At 29.7% G+C, this 19,643-nt stretch overlaps 1 protein-coding gene across 2 annotated transcripts in view; it reads right to left on the bottom strand.

The window, feature by feature from the left end:
* The window catches only part of DIP-kappa (Dpr-interacting protein kappa), a 386,526-nt gene that overhangs the window by 22,052 nt on the left and 344,831 nt on the right, over window positions 1-19,643 (bottom strand). For both annotated transcript variants that reach the window (XM_075293821.1, XM_075293822.1), the window contains exons 9-11: window positions 13,157-13,321; window positions 12,613-12,672; window positions 5,811-5,894 (exon numbers count right to left, since the gene is read on the bottom strand). In XM_075293821.1, the coding sequence (XP_075149936.1) occupies window positions 5,811-5,894; window positions 12,613-12,672; window positions 13,157-13,321 (309 nt within the window). The remainder of the gene's footprint in view (window positions 1-5,810; window positions 5,895-12,612; window positions 12,673-13,156; window positions 13,322-19,643) is intronic.

Below are 19,643 nucleotides of genomic sequence, written 5' to 3'. Positions count from 1 at the left end.
TAGAAGATTTTGTCAAAATTTTATTTTTATTGAATACTAGCGTAACCCGGCCCGCTTCGCTGCGCATTCCGAAGCATATTTGTAGGAACAATTTGCGTTAACTTAGTCAACCATATCCTTCGTGCTGAAAACAAATTCGAAAATACGGAGGATATTCATATGTAAAACGGTTCGTCTTAATAAATGTCTAGGAGAGGGTGTACCCTTTCCTCCAAATTTTTTAAATAATGTTCTGTATTCAATTAGTTGGACAATCTTCTATATTTCTTGAGAATTTTAAGTGTGGTTTGTTTGAAAGGTATCCTTCTCCTCAAAATTAAGCACTATATTATAATAACATACAAAGAATTACTGTTTCCCATCCAATAAATCGGAAAAAGCAAAAGTAGTAAAAAAGTTTACCACATTAACCCTCTATGTTGGCTGCCAATTTAATGTAAATTTAAGTTCGTTACTAAAAAGATGTCTGGCAGAAGCCTGTGCAAAAATCATAAAATTATGTACCGAGTTCCCATTTATGGACAACCCTCTACTTTCTATTTAAGAAAAAAAAAAACGGACAAAAGGGAACCCTCTCCCCACCTTCACTCCACACCGACCTGATATCGGAATTATAAGCCTAAAGGGGCGGCCTCTCTTCCGTCCAAATATCACAAAGTCAGGTATCAACTATTAATATCGTAACCTCTCCCCACTCCTCTGTAAATTTCAAGTAACTCGGTAAAGTTTAATTGTTTCTCTGTATGTACTTAAGAGAAGCCGATGTCTCCCTATTCCCCTTTGTTTTTATTAAAAAATCAGAAACCTGATATAAATTTCATAACCTCGCCCATTTTTTCCGTAAAATTTCAGTCGGGGGAATTTAGTTTTGTTTTTGTTAAAAAAAAGTCGGGCAAAGGGGTTGATCCCAACCCACCCCCCCCCCCCCATCCAAGCAAATATCGAAAAGTAATGTAGAGGATTTTTGTCTAGATGACAACCCCAACATTCAATGAAAATTTCAAGCAAATCGCATAATTTTGTTCCAAGTTTCAAAAAGTAGGGCAAGGGGGAGGTCCCTCTCCCCGTCGACATATGAAATCATCAGGTATCCGATATTAATTAAATAACCTCACCGCATGTTCTCTGTAAATCTCAGATAATTTAGAGAATTTTAGTTTTTTCACTGTACTTTAAAAAATGTCGAACAAAGGGGAGGTCCCCCTCCGCCACCAAATATCGAAATATAAAGTAGCGGATCTTTGTCTAGCTGCCAACCCCAACCTTCAATGAAAATTTCAAGCAAATCGGTCAACTTTGGTCCAAATTTCAAAAAGTCCGACAAAGGGGAGGTCCTCCTCCGCGACCAGGTGTCAAAAAATGAGGTACCCTATTTTCACCACATGAATGCCCCCTACGATCTCTGAAAGTTTCAAGTAAATCGGTTCAGCCGTTTCGTAGCCAACTCGGACCATACAAACAAACAAAAAGTCGCTTAAGGTGAGGTACCCCCTCCCGATCAAATTTCGAAAAAAAAAATTGCGAATCTTTGTCTAGGGATCACCCCCTACTATCCCTGAAAACTTCGTGCAAATCGGTCAAGTTTGGTTTAATTTTCAAAAAGTCGGACAAAGGGGAGGTTCCTCTCCGCGACCATATGTCAAAAAATGAGGTACCCTATTTTCAGCACATGAGTGCCCCCCACGATCTCTGAAAGTTTCAAGTAAATCGGTTCAGCCGTTTTCGCGCCAACCCGGAACATACAAATAAACAAACAAACAAACAAACAAACAAATAAACAAACATAATTTGAATTTTATATATATAGATGTTGTCAAAATTATATTTTTATATAAAATTTTGTCCAAATTTTATTTCTATAGAAAATTTTGTCAAATTTTGACAAAATTTTTTATAGAAATAAAATTTTGACAAAATTTTCTATAGAAATAAAATTTTGACAAAATTTTCTAAAGAAATAAAATTTAAAAAAAAATCTATAGAAATAAAATTTTGACAAAATTTTCTATAGAAATACAATTTTGACAAAATTTTCTATAGACATAACATTTTGACAAAATTTTCTATAGAAATAACATTTTGACAAAATTTTCTATAGAAATTAAATTTTGACAAAATTTTCTATAGAAATAAAATTTTGACAAAAATTTTTATAGAAATAAAATGTTGACTAAATTTTCTATAGAAATAAAATTGCTATAAAAGTTTCCATAGACATAAAATTGCGACCAAATTTTCTACAGAAATAAAATTTTGACAAAATTTTCTACTGAAATAAAATTTTGACAAAATTTTCTACTGAGATAAAATTTTGACAAAATTCATTTAGAAAGAGAATTAAAAGAAATCAAAATAAGTGTTTTTAATTTGATAGATTTTTGTTAAAAGTTTCTTCAAATTTTGGTAGATTATATTTGGCACGAATGCAAGGCCGTATTCAGGGGGGGGGATGAGGGGGATCAAACCCCCCCCGAAATGAATGAATATTTTTATATAAAGAAATATATATTTTTAGCTGCATAGGTTTTATTTTGAAAAACGCTTACCTATAAAACTTGCACAAATCATAGAATACTAGTTGAAAAGCCCGTCAAACGACGGTCGAAAAAATCAAATTGTTTTTGTTCTCGCACTACAAATTTCATTTTTGGAAAATGTATTTCTGCTTTTTATGTGTGTTTGTTGTTCTTTTTGTGAACATGACTTGCTTTGTTCGGCCATAGCAACAACAACGAACCAGCCAAACACACATGTGTAAATGAAATGGCGCAAAACCTGCGAAAAGAACCTGCCTAATTCAGCGATGGAAGCACTTTGAGAGTGCAATAAAGAGATATTTCCAAACGTGCATATTCAATTTAAAAATTTTGGTCACTTTGCCAGTTACTCAGGGATGGAAAATACAATTTTTAAGAAAGTACAAAAAAGGTATTTTTTGAGCGGAAAGGTACTTTTTACTAAATTTCAACAAAAATGTCACTGGAAGATTATTGTCAAGAGACTGAATTTTAAAGAAAATAAAATTTTGACAAAATTTTCTATATAAATCAAATTTTGACAAAATTTTCTATATAAATAAAATTTTGCAAAAATTTTCTATAGAAATAAAATTTTGCAAAAAAATTCTATAGAAAAAAATTTTGCAAAATTTTTTCTATAGAAATAAAATTTTGCAAAATTTTCCTATAGAAATAAAATTTTTACAAACTTTTCAATTGAAATAAAATTTTGACAACATTTTCTACCGAAATTAAAAATCGATAATATAGAATCGCATTCTTTTTTCGACTAAAACATTCCTGAAGTTCAATAAAATCCTGTTTTTGACTATGTCTTTTACAAAATCGAGATTTTCTTCGCACATGAACATGTCTGTTTTGCCATATTTGTAAAAGATTATTAGCAAATAAGGTTGACAAAGACTTTCTCAAAATATTAAAATATTTTGTCAAAGCTATTGTACCATAAATCTGATATCGACTCAAAAATGTCTACACAAAAGGTACTAAATCATTCGCGGGGGTACTACGGTACTGACCGGGGTGAAAAAGTATTGAAAAAAGTACTTTCGTACTGCATTTTCCATCCCAGCAGTTACTACACACAAAAATTTTTTTTTCTGATTCAATCACGAAATTAATTGATCCAATTAATTTTTAATTGAAATGTCTTCAATCACAGAAATGATAGTATCAATTAAAAAATTAATTGAAGGTCAATTAAAAAGTTAATTGATCCAATTAAAAAATTAGTTGATACTATTATTTTTGTGATTGATTTTTGTTTCAATTAAAAAATTTGTTAAATCAATTAAATATTTTTTAAAACTCAATTAAAATTTTAATTGGAAAAATTTTCGTGAAATTTTTTTGTGTGTACGTGCTCATCCGAACGTTCATTTTCAACAATGAAGAGATTAAAGACGTATCTTAGAAATTCGACTAGCGAGAGTAGACTCAATGGATTGGCATTAATGTCGGTTCATCGCCAAATAAATGTGCCGACTGAAAAAGTCATTGATTTATTTGCTGCCCAAAAAGCCCGTCGGCTCAATTTAATATTATAACAAGTATATACAGCAGTAAGTTCGGCCGGGCCGAATCTTAAATACCCACCACCATGAACCAAATATTAGGGTTTCCTTTGAAATTTCAGGAGGGCTTGAGGACTTGAGGACACTTCCCGAAGATAAATTTAAAGATTTCACCTATGAGGACTATATCAGATTCTGGATTTATAAGAACCATTTTTGTTTGAGTTTTAGAGGAATCATCAACATCTCTTGCAAGTGTGCAAGAAAATTATAAAATAACGTCTTGATTTGAAATCTTAAATCTGAAGATTTTCACCCGAGAAGTAAAATCTGGAAATTTTACATTGAGTTTCGAGCAATTTTCATGATCAGTGCGCCTTCTATACCCTCAAGAAGTGAAGTTGGTCTATATGGAGGCATTACCAAATGGACCGATAAAAACTTAATCCGATACACGTTTTTGTGAGCCTAAAATACCAGAATATTTACAATTTCAACAAAAATCGGATAAAAACTACGGAAACCCAAGGAGTTAAATCGGGAGATCGTTCTTATGGGGGCTATACTAAAATATGGACCGATACTCACCGTTTTCGGCACACCTCTTTGTGGCCCGAAAATACCTCTAGATTTCCAATTTCAGGCAAATTGGATAAAAACTGCGGTTTCTATAAGCCCAAGACCCCAAATCGGGTGATCGGTCTATATAGGGACAATACCAAAACAAGGACCGATACTCACCATTTTTGGCACACCTTTTGATGGTCCTCAAGTACCTCTAGATTTTCAATTTCAGGCAAATTGGATAAAAACTACGGTTTCTATAAGCCCAAGACCCCAAAACGGGAGGTCGGTTTATATGGGGACCATACCAAAACATGGACCGATGCTCATCATTTTTGGCACACCTCTTTACGGTTCTAAAGTACCTCTCGATTTCCAATTTCAGGTAAATTGGTTAAAAACTGCGGTTTCTATAAGCCCAAGAAGTAAAATCGGGTGATCGGTCTATATGGGGGCTATACCAAAGTATGGACCGATACTCACCATTTTTGGCACACCTCTTTATGGTCATAATATACCTCTAGATTTCAAATTTCAGGCAAATTGGATAAAAACTACGATTTCTATAAGCCCGGTTTATATGGGTACTATATCAAAACCTGCACCGATATAGCCCATCTTCGAACTTGACCTGCCTGCAGACAAAAGACGAGTTTGTGCAAAATTTGAGCACGATTGCTTTATTATTGAAGACTGTAGCGTGATTACAACAGACAGACAGACAGACAGACAGACGGACATCGTTATATCGTCTTAGAATTTCTCCCTGATCTAGAATATATATACTTTATACAGTCGGAAATCGATATTTCGATGTGTTACAAACGGAATGACAAACTTACTATACCCCCGTCACCATTCTATGGTGTTGGGTATAAAAATATTGTATACATACCTATGCATAAATAAAATTTTCTACACATGAGATTATATGAATATTTTTTTCTAAAGTTGAACCCCCCCCGAATTAAAATCCTGGCTACGGCCTTGCACGAATGGCAACCGTGGTCTTAGCACTTTAAATTGTTTAAAGACATACACTTCCTTTTCAACTAAAATTAAAGCTGGCAAAATTTTCTTCGTCCGCTTTGCTTGGACCAGGATATTCATTATTTGACTTTTTGGTTTTTGTTTTCTCGTCGTGTTTTTTTATTCGGAGGCGATAGCAAAAAAAAAAAACCTAAGAACAAAAGTGCACATAAATAATACTTACCGGCACCATCACGCCACTCTTCGACACCATAGTCCGGCACCGAATTTGAGTCTAATTTATTTTTATTGCGTCGTTTGCCATCTACTGTTGGTTTTTATTTTGTTTTATCCGAGATTTTATTTTAGGAGCAATGTAGTTTGTTTTTTTGTCAGAGCAATTGTGTCCAGATGATGTTTATTTGTTGTATGCGAAAGTGTGTGTGAAAGTGAGTAGATTTGTATGTTGTAGAGAAAGAGAGAGTACCGTATTTCGTTTTTAGGGTGGTGTTTATTTAACATTATTTTGTTTAACGGTTGTTCAAATACAAAAAAGGGGAAACGGATATGGATAGCAGGCAGTACCACCAATACCAATTCAAACACAGTAACACAAGCGTTGAGGCGACGAGATGAATGTTGCCGTGGACATTGGTCGTGCATAAAAAGAAATTTGTTTTTCGTTGTAAAGACCCCGAGACCAGAAAACAACACCAGTCACAGAAGGATAATAGCAGCGATTTTTTTTATTTCATTGTTTTATTTGTTTGGAGAAATGCAAAAAAGGGATCCATTGATGGATGTTTTTTTTTGTGTTTGTGTGGGTTTTTTTTCGGTTGGTTGTCATCATCAACGACAACGGTTGTAGGCCGATGGAAGTTGTCCATTGAAGATTGTTAACAAATATTTTAAGTGTCCAACATGTAGGTAGGCGTTTTGTAGGTTTTTTTTTGGTTTTTAAGAAAATATGAAAAGAAAAGTTTTTTTTGGAAAATTAAATATAATTTTGTAATAAATGAATAAAAACACAATGAAATAATATTGATTTGAAAAGTTTCTAAGAAATTAACCATTAGACAAATAATAAAATTATCAAATTAGAAATTCTAAATAAAAAAGCAAGTGCAAATGAAATGCCAAATATGAGAAAACATCACTTTTTAAAGCCCACTGTAGATATATAATGTAACAGCTACATATTCCTTATGTAGGAACTATCTCAAAGGGGTCTTAAGTCAGACTAGAGATAGGTCAACATTTCCTTTAAATGATAAAGGCTAAGTTTTTGAGGGAAAGCTTTGAGAAATCTAATTAACCTTTAAATGCATAAGATCGCTGATTCCTCCGAAAAATATGTATAATATGCAAAATGGTTCAAAAAGAAAATCTACATATCAAATTAAAAAAAAACAAGTAAGGAAAATTTAAAGTCGGACGGGGCCGACTATATTATACCCTCCACCACTTTGTAAATCCACATTTTCGATACTATATCAAATCCGTCAAATGTGTTGGGTGCTATATATATAAAGGTTTTTGTCCCACATACATACATTTAAATATCACTCTATCTGGACAGAATTTGATAGACGTCTACAAAACAAGGAAAATGTTGGTATTTTAACCATTTTTGTCGAAATCAGAAAAACATATATATGGGAGCTATATCTAAATCTGAACCGATTTCAACCAAATTTGGCACGCATAGCTACAATACTAATTTTTCTCCCTGTGCAAAATTTCAACTAAATTGGAGTTAAAAATTGGCCTCTGTGGTCATATGAGTGTAAATCGGGTGAAAGCTATATATGGGAGCTATATCTAAATCTAAACCGATTTCAACCAAATTTGGCACACATAGCTACAATGCTAATTCTACTCCGTGTGCAAAATTTCAACCAAATTGGGCCACAACTCTGGCTAGTAGAAACATATTAGTCCATATCGGGCGAAAGATATATATGGGAGCTATATTTAAATCTGACCCGATTTCAATCAAATTTTGCACACTTGACTATACTACTAATTGTATATTGTATAATACTACTAAGTGTAGTGCAAAATTTCAACCAAATTCGGCCAAAAATCTGGCTTCTAGGGCCATATAAGTACATATCGGGCGAAAGATATATATGGGATCTATATCTAAATCTGAACCGATTTCAATCAAATTTTGCACACTTGACTATACGACTAAATGTTATGTTTGTACAAAATTTAAAGCAAATCGGTATAAAACTCTGGCTGCTGGGTCCATATTAGTGCATATCGGGCGAAAGATATATATATAGGAGCTATATCTAAATCTGAACCGATTTTTTCCAAAATCAATAGGCTTCTATTCTGACCCAAATTAGGAACATGTGCGAAATTTGAAGGCGATTGGGCTTAAATTGCGACCTAGACTTTGATCACAAAAATGTGTTCACAGACAAACGGACGGACGGACAGACGGACATGGCTATACCGACTCAGAAGCCCACCCTGAGCATTTTTGCCACAGACACCATGTGTCTATCTCGTCTCCTTCCGGGTGTTGCAAACATATGCACTAACTTATAATACCCTGTTCCACAGTGTGGCGCAGGGTATAGATATGGGAAACATTTTAATCATTTTTGCCCAAATCGGGAAAGCATATATATGGAAGCTATATAGAAATCTGAACCGATTTCAACCAAATTTAAGATGCATACTAAGTATTTGAATTCTACTCCCTGTGCAAAATTTCACGCAAATCGGACTACAACTTTCAACTCTGTGGTCATATGACGGAAAATCGGGCGAACGATAAATATGGGAGCTATATCTAAATCTGAACCGATTTCAATAAAATTTAGCAGACTTGGCTATAGTACTAATTGTACTCCTAGTGCAAAATTTCAACCAAATTTGGATAAAAATCTGGCTTCTGGGGCCATATAAGTCCATATCGGGTGAAAGATATATATGAGAGCTATATCTCAGTCTGAACCGATTTCAATCAAATTTAACACACTTGACTATAGTACATATTGTTCTCCTGGTGCAAAATTTCAAGCAAATTAGAGTAAAACAATGGCTTCTGTGGCCATATAAGTCCATATCGGGCGAAAGATATATATGGGAGTTATATCTAAATCTGAACCGATTTCAATCAAATTTTGCAGAATTGACTATACGACCAAGTATTATGTTTGTACAAAATTTCAAGCAAATCAGGGTAAAACTCTGGCTGCTGGGTCCATATAAGTGCATATCGGGCGCAAGGTATATATGGGAGCTATATCTAAATCTGAACCGATTTCTTCCAAAATCAATAGGGACATACAGACGAACGGACGGTTAGATGGACATGGCTAGATCGACTCAGGTTCCCACCCTGAGCATTACTGCCAAAGACACCATGTCCCAAAGACAGGAACTTGTGCCAAATTTGAAGGCGATTGGACTTAAACTGCGACCTAGACTTTGATCACAAAAATGTGTTTACAGACAGACGGACCGACAGACGAACATTTCTAGATCGACTCAGGGATTCACTCAGGGCATTATTGCCAAAGACACCATGTGTCTATCTCGTCTTCTTCTGGGTGTTGCAAACATATGCCCTAACTTATAATACCCTGTTCCACAGTGTGGCGCAGGGTATAAAAATGTGTTTTTTTTTTTTAATAGTGAATGTATCTTAAAAAATACAGTGAGCATTAAACTAAGTCTTTATTTACCAATAAATAATTTAGTTTTAATAGAGAAAAGAGATATTTTTACATTAGACAGTTTTTTAAATTAACAATCCCTTCATATCTGGTAAATATTATTTAACTTTCCAATTTGTAGTTTTTGAATTTTTTTGTAAAAATTTGATTTTCAATTTTGACTTCAGATTTTTCGAACTACTACAAATTTTGCGAAAAAAAAAAAAATTTTTTAGTAATAACGTTATGACGTTTTAATTGATTTCATAGCATTCGGTAAAAATTTTGAGACGTAAGAATTTTTTAAATACAATTTCTATTATAATTCTATATATTTGGTTGATCAGACACTACATTAAACGGCCCTTCACTTTAATAATTTTTAGTTCATTTTAGCATAAAATTTTTCTAAATTTGAAATATTTCAGAATTTCATAAATTACGAAAATTTTAACAAAAACGCATTCATATTGGACTTTGTATGGCGCTGAAGACAAGTTTGCAAAATCTGATCCCACACTCAAAAAAAAAAGTTTACTTAGATCCAAAGATGTTGTCCTTCCCTTAAGGATTTTGGTATTGATTCCGAGGCAAAGATTCGGCTTCTTGAAAATAAAGAAATTTTTACCTGGCCTTAAATCTAAGACCAATAAAATTAAAATTAGGATACAGATCTCATTTATTAAATTTTCATTCTCTTTTCGCGGTTTATTAATAAAGGCACTCACGTGCAAATAAATGCCATTTTAAAAATCCAAATTATATCGGATACTTTAAAGTAAAAAATGTTTTCTTAATTCCCAACTTTAAATCAAAGACACTAAATCAAAATTTTCTACTGAAATAAAATTTTGACGAAACTTTCTACTTAAATAAAATATTGAAAAAATTTTCTATGGAAATAAAATTTTGACAAAATTTTTTGTAGAAATAAAATCGTGGGAAAATTTTGTGCAGAAATAAAATTTTGACAAAATGTTATATAGGAACAAAATTTTGACAAAATTTCATATGGAAATTAAATTTTGACAAAATTTTCTATAGAAATTAAATTTTGACAAAATTTTCTATGGAAATCAAATGTTGACAAATGTTCTCTAGAAACAAAATTTTGACAACATTTTCTACTAAAATAAAATATTGAAAAAATTTTCTATGCAAAATAAAATCGTGGGAAAATTTTCTATAGAAATTAAATTTTGACAAAATTTTCATAGGACTAAAATGTTGACAAAATTTTTTATAGAGATAAAATCGTGAGAAAATTTTCTGCAGAAATAAATTTTTGACACAATTTTCTATAACAATAAAATTTTGACAAATATTTCTATAGAAATAAAATTTTGACAAAATTTTCTATAAGAAAAAAATTTGACAAAATTTTCTTAGAAAAAAATTAATGATGACAAAATTTTCTATAGAAATAAAATGTTGACAAAATTTTTTCATAGAAATAAAATCGTAAGAAAATTTTCTGCAGAAATAATATTTTCTATGGAAATCAAATTTTTAAAAAATTTTCTACGGAAATAAAATATTGAAAACAATTTCTATGGAAACAAAATTTTCTATAAAAAAAAATTGACAAAAATTTCAATAGAAATAAAATTTTGACAAAATTTTCTATAGAAATTAAATTTTGACAAAATTTTCTACTGAAATAAAATATTGAAAAAATTTTCTATAGAAATAAAATTTTGGCAAAATTTTTAATAGAAATAAATCGTGAGAAAGTTTTCTGCAGAAATAAAATTTGGACAAAATGTTATATAGGAACAAAATTTTGACAAAATTTCATATGGAAATTAAATTTTGACAAAATTTTCTATAGAAATTAAATTTTGACAAAATTTTCTATGGAAATCAAATGTTGACAAAATGTTCTCTAGAAACAAAATTTTGACAACATTTTCTACTAAAATAAAATATTGAAAAAATTTTCTATGCAAACAAAATTTTGACAAAATTTTCTATAAGAAAAAAAATTGACAAAATTTTTTACAGAAATAAAATTTTGACAAAATTTTTTATAGAAATAAAATCGTGAGAAAGTTTTCTGCAGAAATCAAATTTCGACAAAATGTTCTATATAAACAAAATTTTGACAGAATTCTTATAGAAATAAAATTTTGACAAAATTTTCTATGGAAATCAAATTTTGCCAAAATTTTCTTTTGAAAATAAAATTTTGACAAAATGTTCTACTGAAATAGAATATTGAAAAAACTTTATATGGAAATAAAATTTTGACAAAATTTTCGACAAGAATAAAATTTGACAACGTGTTCTATAGAAACAAAATTTTGACAAAATTTTCTATAGAAATTAAATTTTGACAGAATTTTCTATGGAAATCAAATTTTGACAAAATTTTCTTTGAAAATAAAATTTTGACAAAATGTTCTACTGAAATAAAATATTGGAAAAATTTACTATGGAAATAAAATGTTGATAAAATTTTCTATACGAAAAAAATTTGACACAATTTTCTATAGAAATAAAATGTTGACAAAGTTTTCTATAGAAATTAAATTTTGACAAAATTTTCTATGGAAATTAAATTTTAACAAAATTTTCTATGGAAATAAAATTTTGAAAAAAAAAATCTACAGAAATAAAATTTTGGCAAAATTTTTTATAGAAATCAAATCGTGCGAAAATTTTTTGCAGAAATAAAACGTTGACAAAATGTTCGATAGAAACAAAATTTTGACAAAATTTTCTATAGAAATAAAATGTTGATAAACTTTTTTATAGAAATAAAATTTTGACAAAACTTTCTATTGAAATCAAATTTTGACAAAATTTTCTATGAAAATCAAATTGTGACAAAATTTTCTATAAAAAGTGACAAAATTTTCTGTAAAAAAAGAAAATTTTGACAAAATTTTCTATTGATATAAAATTTTGACAATATTTTCTATGGAAATAAAACTTTGACAAAATTTTCTATAGAAATAAAATGTTGATAAAATTTTCTATAGAAATAAAATTTTAACAACATTTTCTATAGGAAAAAAATATTGACAAATTTGTCTACAGAATTAAAAGAATGAGTTTTCGCTTTGGGTATAAATACTTGGTATTTTAAAGGTAAATTTCTAAATTATGCGACTATTGCTGAAGATTTTAAGACATGGACCTATTGAAATTTGGTCCGAGATATTTAATGTTTTTTACTATAATTTATGTTTGTTTTGAATGATTTGTAATGAAAATATGATTATAGTGCATTTAATTGCTTATATTAAAAATATATCAACAACACTCAACATAGTGAAATAAGAAAACTTAAAAAAAATCTTATACAGAGAATTTCACAACTCTACATATAATTAATAAAATGGCAAAAAACAAACAAAAACATACCAAAACTTCGATTTAACATGGCCATTTCCGATAAGATTGCTGTGGTTGGAGCAGGCATTTCTATAAAAGATAGGAAAAAAATTGTAAACAAGCTTTGAATTTTTATGAGATCAAAGGAAGAAGAAAAAAATATTATAACACTTAAAAATGTCAATCAACGGACGAAATGAAATAATATCACGAAATTTTTTTATTATCCACGAAATTTTATTGATTTTTTTTGTACTGGGCATGAAATCAACTTCACGTTTTTGTGAATTTAGTCTTAATTTCTTTACCGAAAAAAAAACATTGCTTCAATGAACGTTTTTTAGACGATATAAATTTCTTTGAAGACAAAAACTTTAAATTGAAATTTATTTGCATTTGGAAAATTAATTTCCCATTCCTTGGTTTTACAGTGGTATAAAATTTGTTTACAAAATAATTCTACTTAGATAAAAAAAAAAACTTATACTGGCCCATTATTTCCACTTTGCCCATAAATTATTTTGGTTTTTTTTTTTAATTTCCCTCATACTCCCAGAAGTATCATTCAACTCACCATCCAATTTGATATTGCCATCCGTTTCGCCCAATGAATTTTTTGCCACGCATCGATAGGTTCCGAAATCATTGGGTCCCACATTACGAATTTTTAATTTCATATGCTTCATGTAGCCATTGACTATTGATGCTGTTTCATATTTATCACCAGCACGAGATGTATCTGTTAAGAGAAAAAAAAACGTGTATAAAAATTGTAAAAAGAAATTTTTATTCTTATGTAAAAAAGTCAATTGACATTGTTTTTTGCATAGAGTGTCAATGTTGATCCTCTCTTAAATGCTTTATTAAGAGATTATCAATAAAATTAGATCCGGCGAGGTAAATTGGCCATATAAAATGTCTGATACACTGGAAAAATATAACCTTAAATACAAAGATTTAATGTCCATAAATTATGTATAAAACAAGTAAGGGAAGTCTAAAGTCGGACGGGACCGTCTATACAATACAGTATGATACCTTCACCATTATGTAGACCAAAACTTTTGATACTATCTCAACTCGTTCAAATTTGTAAGGAGCTATATAAAATTTCGACAACATTTTCTATAGAAATAAAGTTTTGACAAAATTTTCTATTGAAATAAAATTTTGATAAAATGTTCTATAGAAATAAAATTTTGATAAAACTTTCTATAGAAATAAAATTTTGATAAAATTTTCTATAGAAATAAAACTTTTACAAATTTTTCTGAAGAAATAAAATTTTAACAAAATTTTCTATAGAAATAAAATTTTGACAAAATTTTCTATAAAAATAAAATTATGACAAAATTTTCTATAGAAATTAAATTTTGACAACATTTTCTATAGAAATAAAATTTGACAAAATTTTCAATAGTAATAAAATCTTGACAACATTTTCTATATAAATAAAATTGTGACAAAAGTTTTTATAGAAATAAAATTTTGACAAAAATTTTATATAGAAATACAATTTTGACAAAATTTTCTATAGAAATAAAATTTGGCAAAATTTTCAATAGAAATAAAATCTTGACAAAATTTTCTATAGAAATCAGATTGTAAATAAAAATTTTATGGAAATAAAATTTTGACAAAATTTTCTATAGAAATAAAATTATGATAAATTTTTTTATAGAAATAAAATTTTGACATAATTATACCCTTAAATTTCTTTTTCAAGTTCAATTAATATAAAATTCAGGAAAAATATTCAGTTAGGCTTTCGCTTTTTCCAAATCCGAATTGCCGGGCCTCACGCTTGACACCTGCCATCAGGTTTTGTACAGCCACCTTCTTCGCCGCAGAAAGCCAGATTGCCTTAAACTGCTGCTCGTCCTTATCAGTTTTTTTGGTCTTCTTTAGGTTCCGCTTGACAATAGCCCAGTATTTCTCAATTGGGTGGAGCTCTGGCGTGTTGGGAGGGTTCTTGTCCTTGAAAACCACCTGCACGTTGTTCGCGGCGTACCACTCCATGGCCTTTTGAACGTAATGGCACGATGCCAAATCCGGCCAAAACAGTACGGAACAACCGTGTTTCTTCAGGAAAGGTAGCAGACGTTTATTAAAACACTCTTTCACGTAAATTTCTTGGTTGACAGTCCCGGAAGCTATGAAAATGCTGCTTTTCAAGCCACAGGTACAGATGGCTTGCCAAACCAGATATTTCTATGCGAACTTTGACAGTTTTATGTGCTTGAAAATATCTGCTAACTTTCCCCTTCCTTTTGCCGTATAAAACTACTCTCCCGGAAGCTGCTTGTAGTCGGCTTTGACGTAGGTTTCGTCGTCCATTACCACGCAGTCAAACTTCGTCAGCATCGTCGTGTACAGCCTCCGGGATCGCGCTTTGGCCGTCGTATTTTGTTTATCATCGCGATTTGGAGTCACTACCTTCTTGTAAGTCGATAGTCCGGCTCGTTTTTTTGGCTCGATGCACGGTTGTAGACGATACACCCAGCTTATTTGCGGCATCTCGGAGAGAGGTTAGGGTTTCGCTTGAAACTACCGGCAACTCTCTTTGTCGTCTCAGCGGCTTCCGGTTTTCGATTTCCCCCCGATACAGACTTCCTGGCTGTCGACAAACGTTCCCCAAAACTTTAATTATATTTGTAACGGTTGATTTGGCAACTTTTAGCGATTTTGCCAGCTTTGCGTGCGAGTAGCTCGGATTTTCGCGATGCGCGAGCAAAATTTTGATACGCTGCTCTTCTTGCTTGGACGGCATTTTGACAATTGAAGAGTGAATTCCAAAATCAAAATAGGAGCAACATTCTACACACACACACCTTCAAAATGAGGGGTGTTTAGGTTTTTTAAATGCAAAATTGAAAGAAAAACGTCAAGTTTATATTGACCAAATTTTGACCGTATCACCCTTTACTGTGGTACAGTGTATAATAAGTTTGTGCATTTGTATGTAACGCCAAGAAGGAGTAATCATAGACCAAACTTTTAGTATACGGATCGGCTTAGAATTAAATTCTGAGTCGATTTAGCGATGTCCGTCTGTCTGTATGTCTTTTGATGTATTTTTGTGTGCAAAGTACAGCTCGCAGTTTTAGTCCGATTATCCTAAAATTTGGTATGGGGTCCTGCTTTGGCTCAAAGACGATCCCTATTGATTTTGGAAAAAATCGGTTCAGATTTAGATATAGCTGCCATATATATTTATCACCGATCTGGTCATAATTGGCGTGTATATCAAGCGATCGTCCTCAAATTCCGTACATCCGAATATTTTATGAGTCTCGAAAAACTTGCAAAATATCAGCAAAATTGGTTCAGATTTAGATATAGCTCCCATATATAGCTTTCGCCCGATTTACACTCATTTGCCCACAGAGGCCAATTTTTTGCTCCGATTTAGTTGAAATTTTGCATAGGGAGTAGAATTAGCGTTGTAACTATGCGTGCCAAATTTGCTTGAAATAAATTCAGATTTGTATATATCTCCCATATAAAGCTTTCGCCCGATTTACACTCATATGACCACAGAGGCAAATTTTTAACTCCGATTTAGTTGAAATTTTGCACAGGGAGTAGCATTGTTACTATGCGTGCCAAATTTGGTTTAAATCGGTTCATATTTAGATATAGCTCCCATATATATGTTTTTCTTATTTCGACAAAAATTGTCAAAATACCAACATTTTCCTTGTAAAATCGCCACTGCTTAGTCGAAAAGTTGTAAAAATGACTCTAATTTTCCTAAACTTCTAATACATATATATCGAGCGATAAATCATAAATAAACTTTTTCGAAATTTCCTTAAAATTGTTTCAGATTTAAACGTTTCCCATATTTATACCCTTCACCACTACTGTGGTACAGGGTATAATAAGTTTGTTTTTTGCTAACATTGTGTTCCACCCTAGTGCATAAGCCAACTTAAATTTTGAGTCTATAGATTTCGTAAAAGTCTATCAAATTCTATCCAGATCGAGTGATATTTAAATGTATGTATTTGGGACAAACTTTTATATATAGCCCCAACACATTTGACGGATGTGATATGGTATCGAAAATTTAGATCTACAAAGTGGTGCAGGGTATAATATAGTCGGCCCCGCCCGACTTAAGACTTTCCTTACTTGTTTTCTATATAAATAAAATTGTGACAAAAGTTTTTATAGAAATACAATTTTGACAAAATTTATAAAATAAAAATAAAAAATAAAATAAAAATGACTCTAATTTTCCTAAACTTCTAATACATATATATCGAGCGATAAATCATAAATAAACTTTTTCGAAATTTCCTTAAAATTGTTTCAGATTTAAACGTTTCCCATATTTATACCCTTCACCACTACTGTGGTACAGGGTATAATAAGTTTGTTTTTTGCTAACATTGTGTTCCACCCTAGTGCATAAGCCAACTTAAATTTTGAGTCTATAGATTTCGTAAAAGTCTATCAAATTCTATCCAGATCGAGTGATATTTAAATGTATGTATTTGGGACAAACTTTTATATATAGCCCCAACACATTTGACGGATGTGATATGGTATCGAAAATTTAGATCTACAAAGTGGTGCAGGGTATAATATAGTCGGCCCCGCCCGACTTAAGACTTTCCTTACTTGTTTTCTATATAAATAAAATTGTGACAAAAGTTTTTATAGAAATACAATTTTGACAAAATTTTCTATAGAAATAAAATTTTGACAAAATTTTCAATAGAAATAAAATGTTGATACAATTTTCTATAGAAATAAAATTTATTTGTTGTGTTATTGCTGGTTTGTATTTCAATCATATTTGTTGTTTCGATCTCAGCTTAAAAACCATTGCGTTGACTAAAATAGAAGAGTAACTTAACCAAAAGAGGAAAACAAATGTAAAATTTTGACAAAATTTTCTATAAAAATAATATTTTGACAAAATTTTCTATAGAAATACAATTTTGACAAAATTTTCTATAGAAATAACATTTTGACAAAATTTTCTATAGACATAAATTTTGACAAAATTTTCTATAGAAATAAAATTTTGACAAAATTTTCTATAGAAATAAAATTTTGACAAAATTTTCTATAGAAATAAAATTTTGACAAAATTTTCTATAGAAATAAAATTTTGACAAAATTTTCTATAGAAATAAAATTTTAACAAAATATTCCATAGAAATAAAATTTTGACCAAATTTTGCTATAGAAATAAAACCTTGACAACATTTTTTATAGTAATATACTTTTAAAAAAATGTGTAAAGAAATAAAATTTTGAGAAAAATCTCTATAGAAACAACATTTTGACAAAATTTGCTATAAAAATTAAATTTTGACAAAATTTGTAAGTTTTTATAGAAATAAAGTTTTGACAAAATTTTCAATAGAAATAAAATTTGACAAAATTTTCAATAGAAATAAAATTTGACAAAATTTTCAATATCTTAACAAATCTTGACAAATTTTTCTATAGAAATAAAATTGTGACAAAATTTTTTATAGAAATAAAATTTTGACAAATTTTTTTATATAAATAAAATTATGACAATTTTTTTTAGAGAAATAAAATTATGACAAAATTTGTTAGAGAAATAAAATTTTGACATAATTTTCAATATAAATAAAATTGCGACAAAAGTTTTTATAGAAATAAAGTTTTGACAAAATTTTCTATAGAAATAAAATTTTCAATTGAAATAAAATTCTGTCAAATTTTCAATTGAAATAAAATCTTGACAAAATTTTTTATAGTAATATACTTTTACAAAAATGTGTAAAGAAATAAAATTTTGAGAAAATTCTATAAAGAAACAAAATTTTGACAATTTTTGAAAATTTTTCTATAAAATAAAATTTTGAAAACATTTCCTATAGAAATAAACATTTTACCAAAATTTTGTATAGAAATAAATTTTTGACAAAATTTTGTATAGAAATAAATTTTTGACAAAATTTTTTATAAAACTAAAATTTTGACAAAATTGTTTATAGAAATAAATTTTTGACAAAATTTTCTATAGAAAAAAAATTTTGAAAAAACTTTCTATAGAAATAAAATGTTGACAAAGTTTACAATAGAAATAGAATTTTGCAAAATATTTCTAAAGAAATAAAATTTTGACAACAATTTCTACACAAATAAAAACTTGATAATATTTTCTACAGAATTAAAAAATGTACTAAATTTTCTATAGAAATAAAATTTTGACAAAATTTTGCTATAGAAATAAAATCTTGATACAATTTTCTAAAGTAATAAAATTTTTACCAAATTTACTATTAAAATAAAATTTTAACAAATTTATCTATTTAACTAAACTTTTGACCAAATTTCCATATTGAGAGTTTTACAAAAGAATTTAATAAATTGAATAATAACTTTAATTTGGACTTTTCAGTTTCTCTAAATAAGTTTATTAATACTTTAGATTTAATTTATTTAAAACAAGTATATACGGCCGTAAGTTCGGCCAGGCCGAAGCTTATGTACCCTCCATCATGGATTGCGTAGAAACTTCTTCTAAACACTGCCATCCACAATCGAATTACTTAAGTTGCGGTAACGCTTGCCGATGGCAAGGTATCTTAAACCTCCTAACACCATCTTCTAAATTGTATGACAAAATTTTCTATAGAAAGAAAATTTTGGCAAAAATTCCTACAGAAATAAAATTTTAACAAAATCTTCTATAGAAATAAACTTTTGACAAAATTTTCTATAGAAATAAAATCTTGGTAGATTATTTTTGGCTCGAGTGGTAACCATGATTATGAACCGAATAAAATTTGAACAAAATTTTCTATAGAAATACAATTTTGACAAAAATTTCTATAGAAATAAAATTTTGACAATGATGAAAATTTTATTATGAACCGAATAATATTTTAACAAAATTTTCTCTAGAAATAAAATTTTGAAAAAATTTTCTATAGAAATAAAATTTTGACAAAATTTTCTATAGAAAAAAATTTTGGTAGATTATTTTTGGCTCTAGTGGCAACCATGATTATGGACCGATATGGACCAATTTTTGTGTGATTGGACCAATTTTGGTATGGTTGTTA

The sequence above is a fragment of the Haematobia irritans genome, chromosome 2 (genome assembly GCF_050003625.1).
Source record: "Haematobia irritans isolate KBUSLIRL chromosome 2, ASM5000362v1, whole genome shotgun sequence".
NCBI classification, from domain to species: domain Eukaryota; kingdom Metazoa; phylum Arthropoda; class Insecta; order Diptera; family Muscidae; genus Haematobia; species Haematobia irritans.
This window is presented reverse-complemented; position numbering and strand designations above follow the sequence as displayed.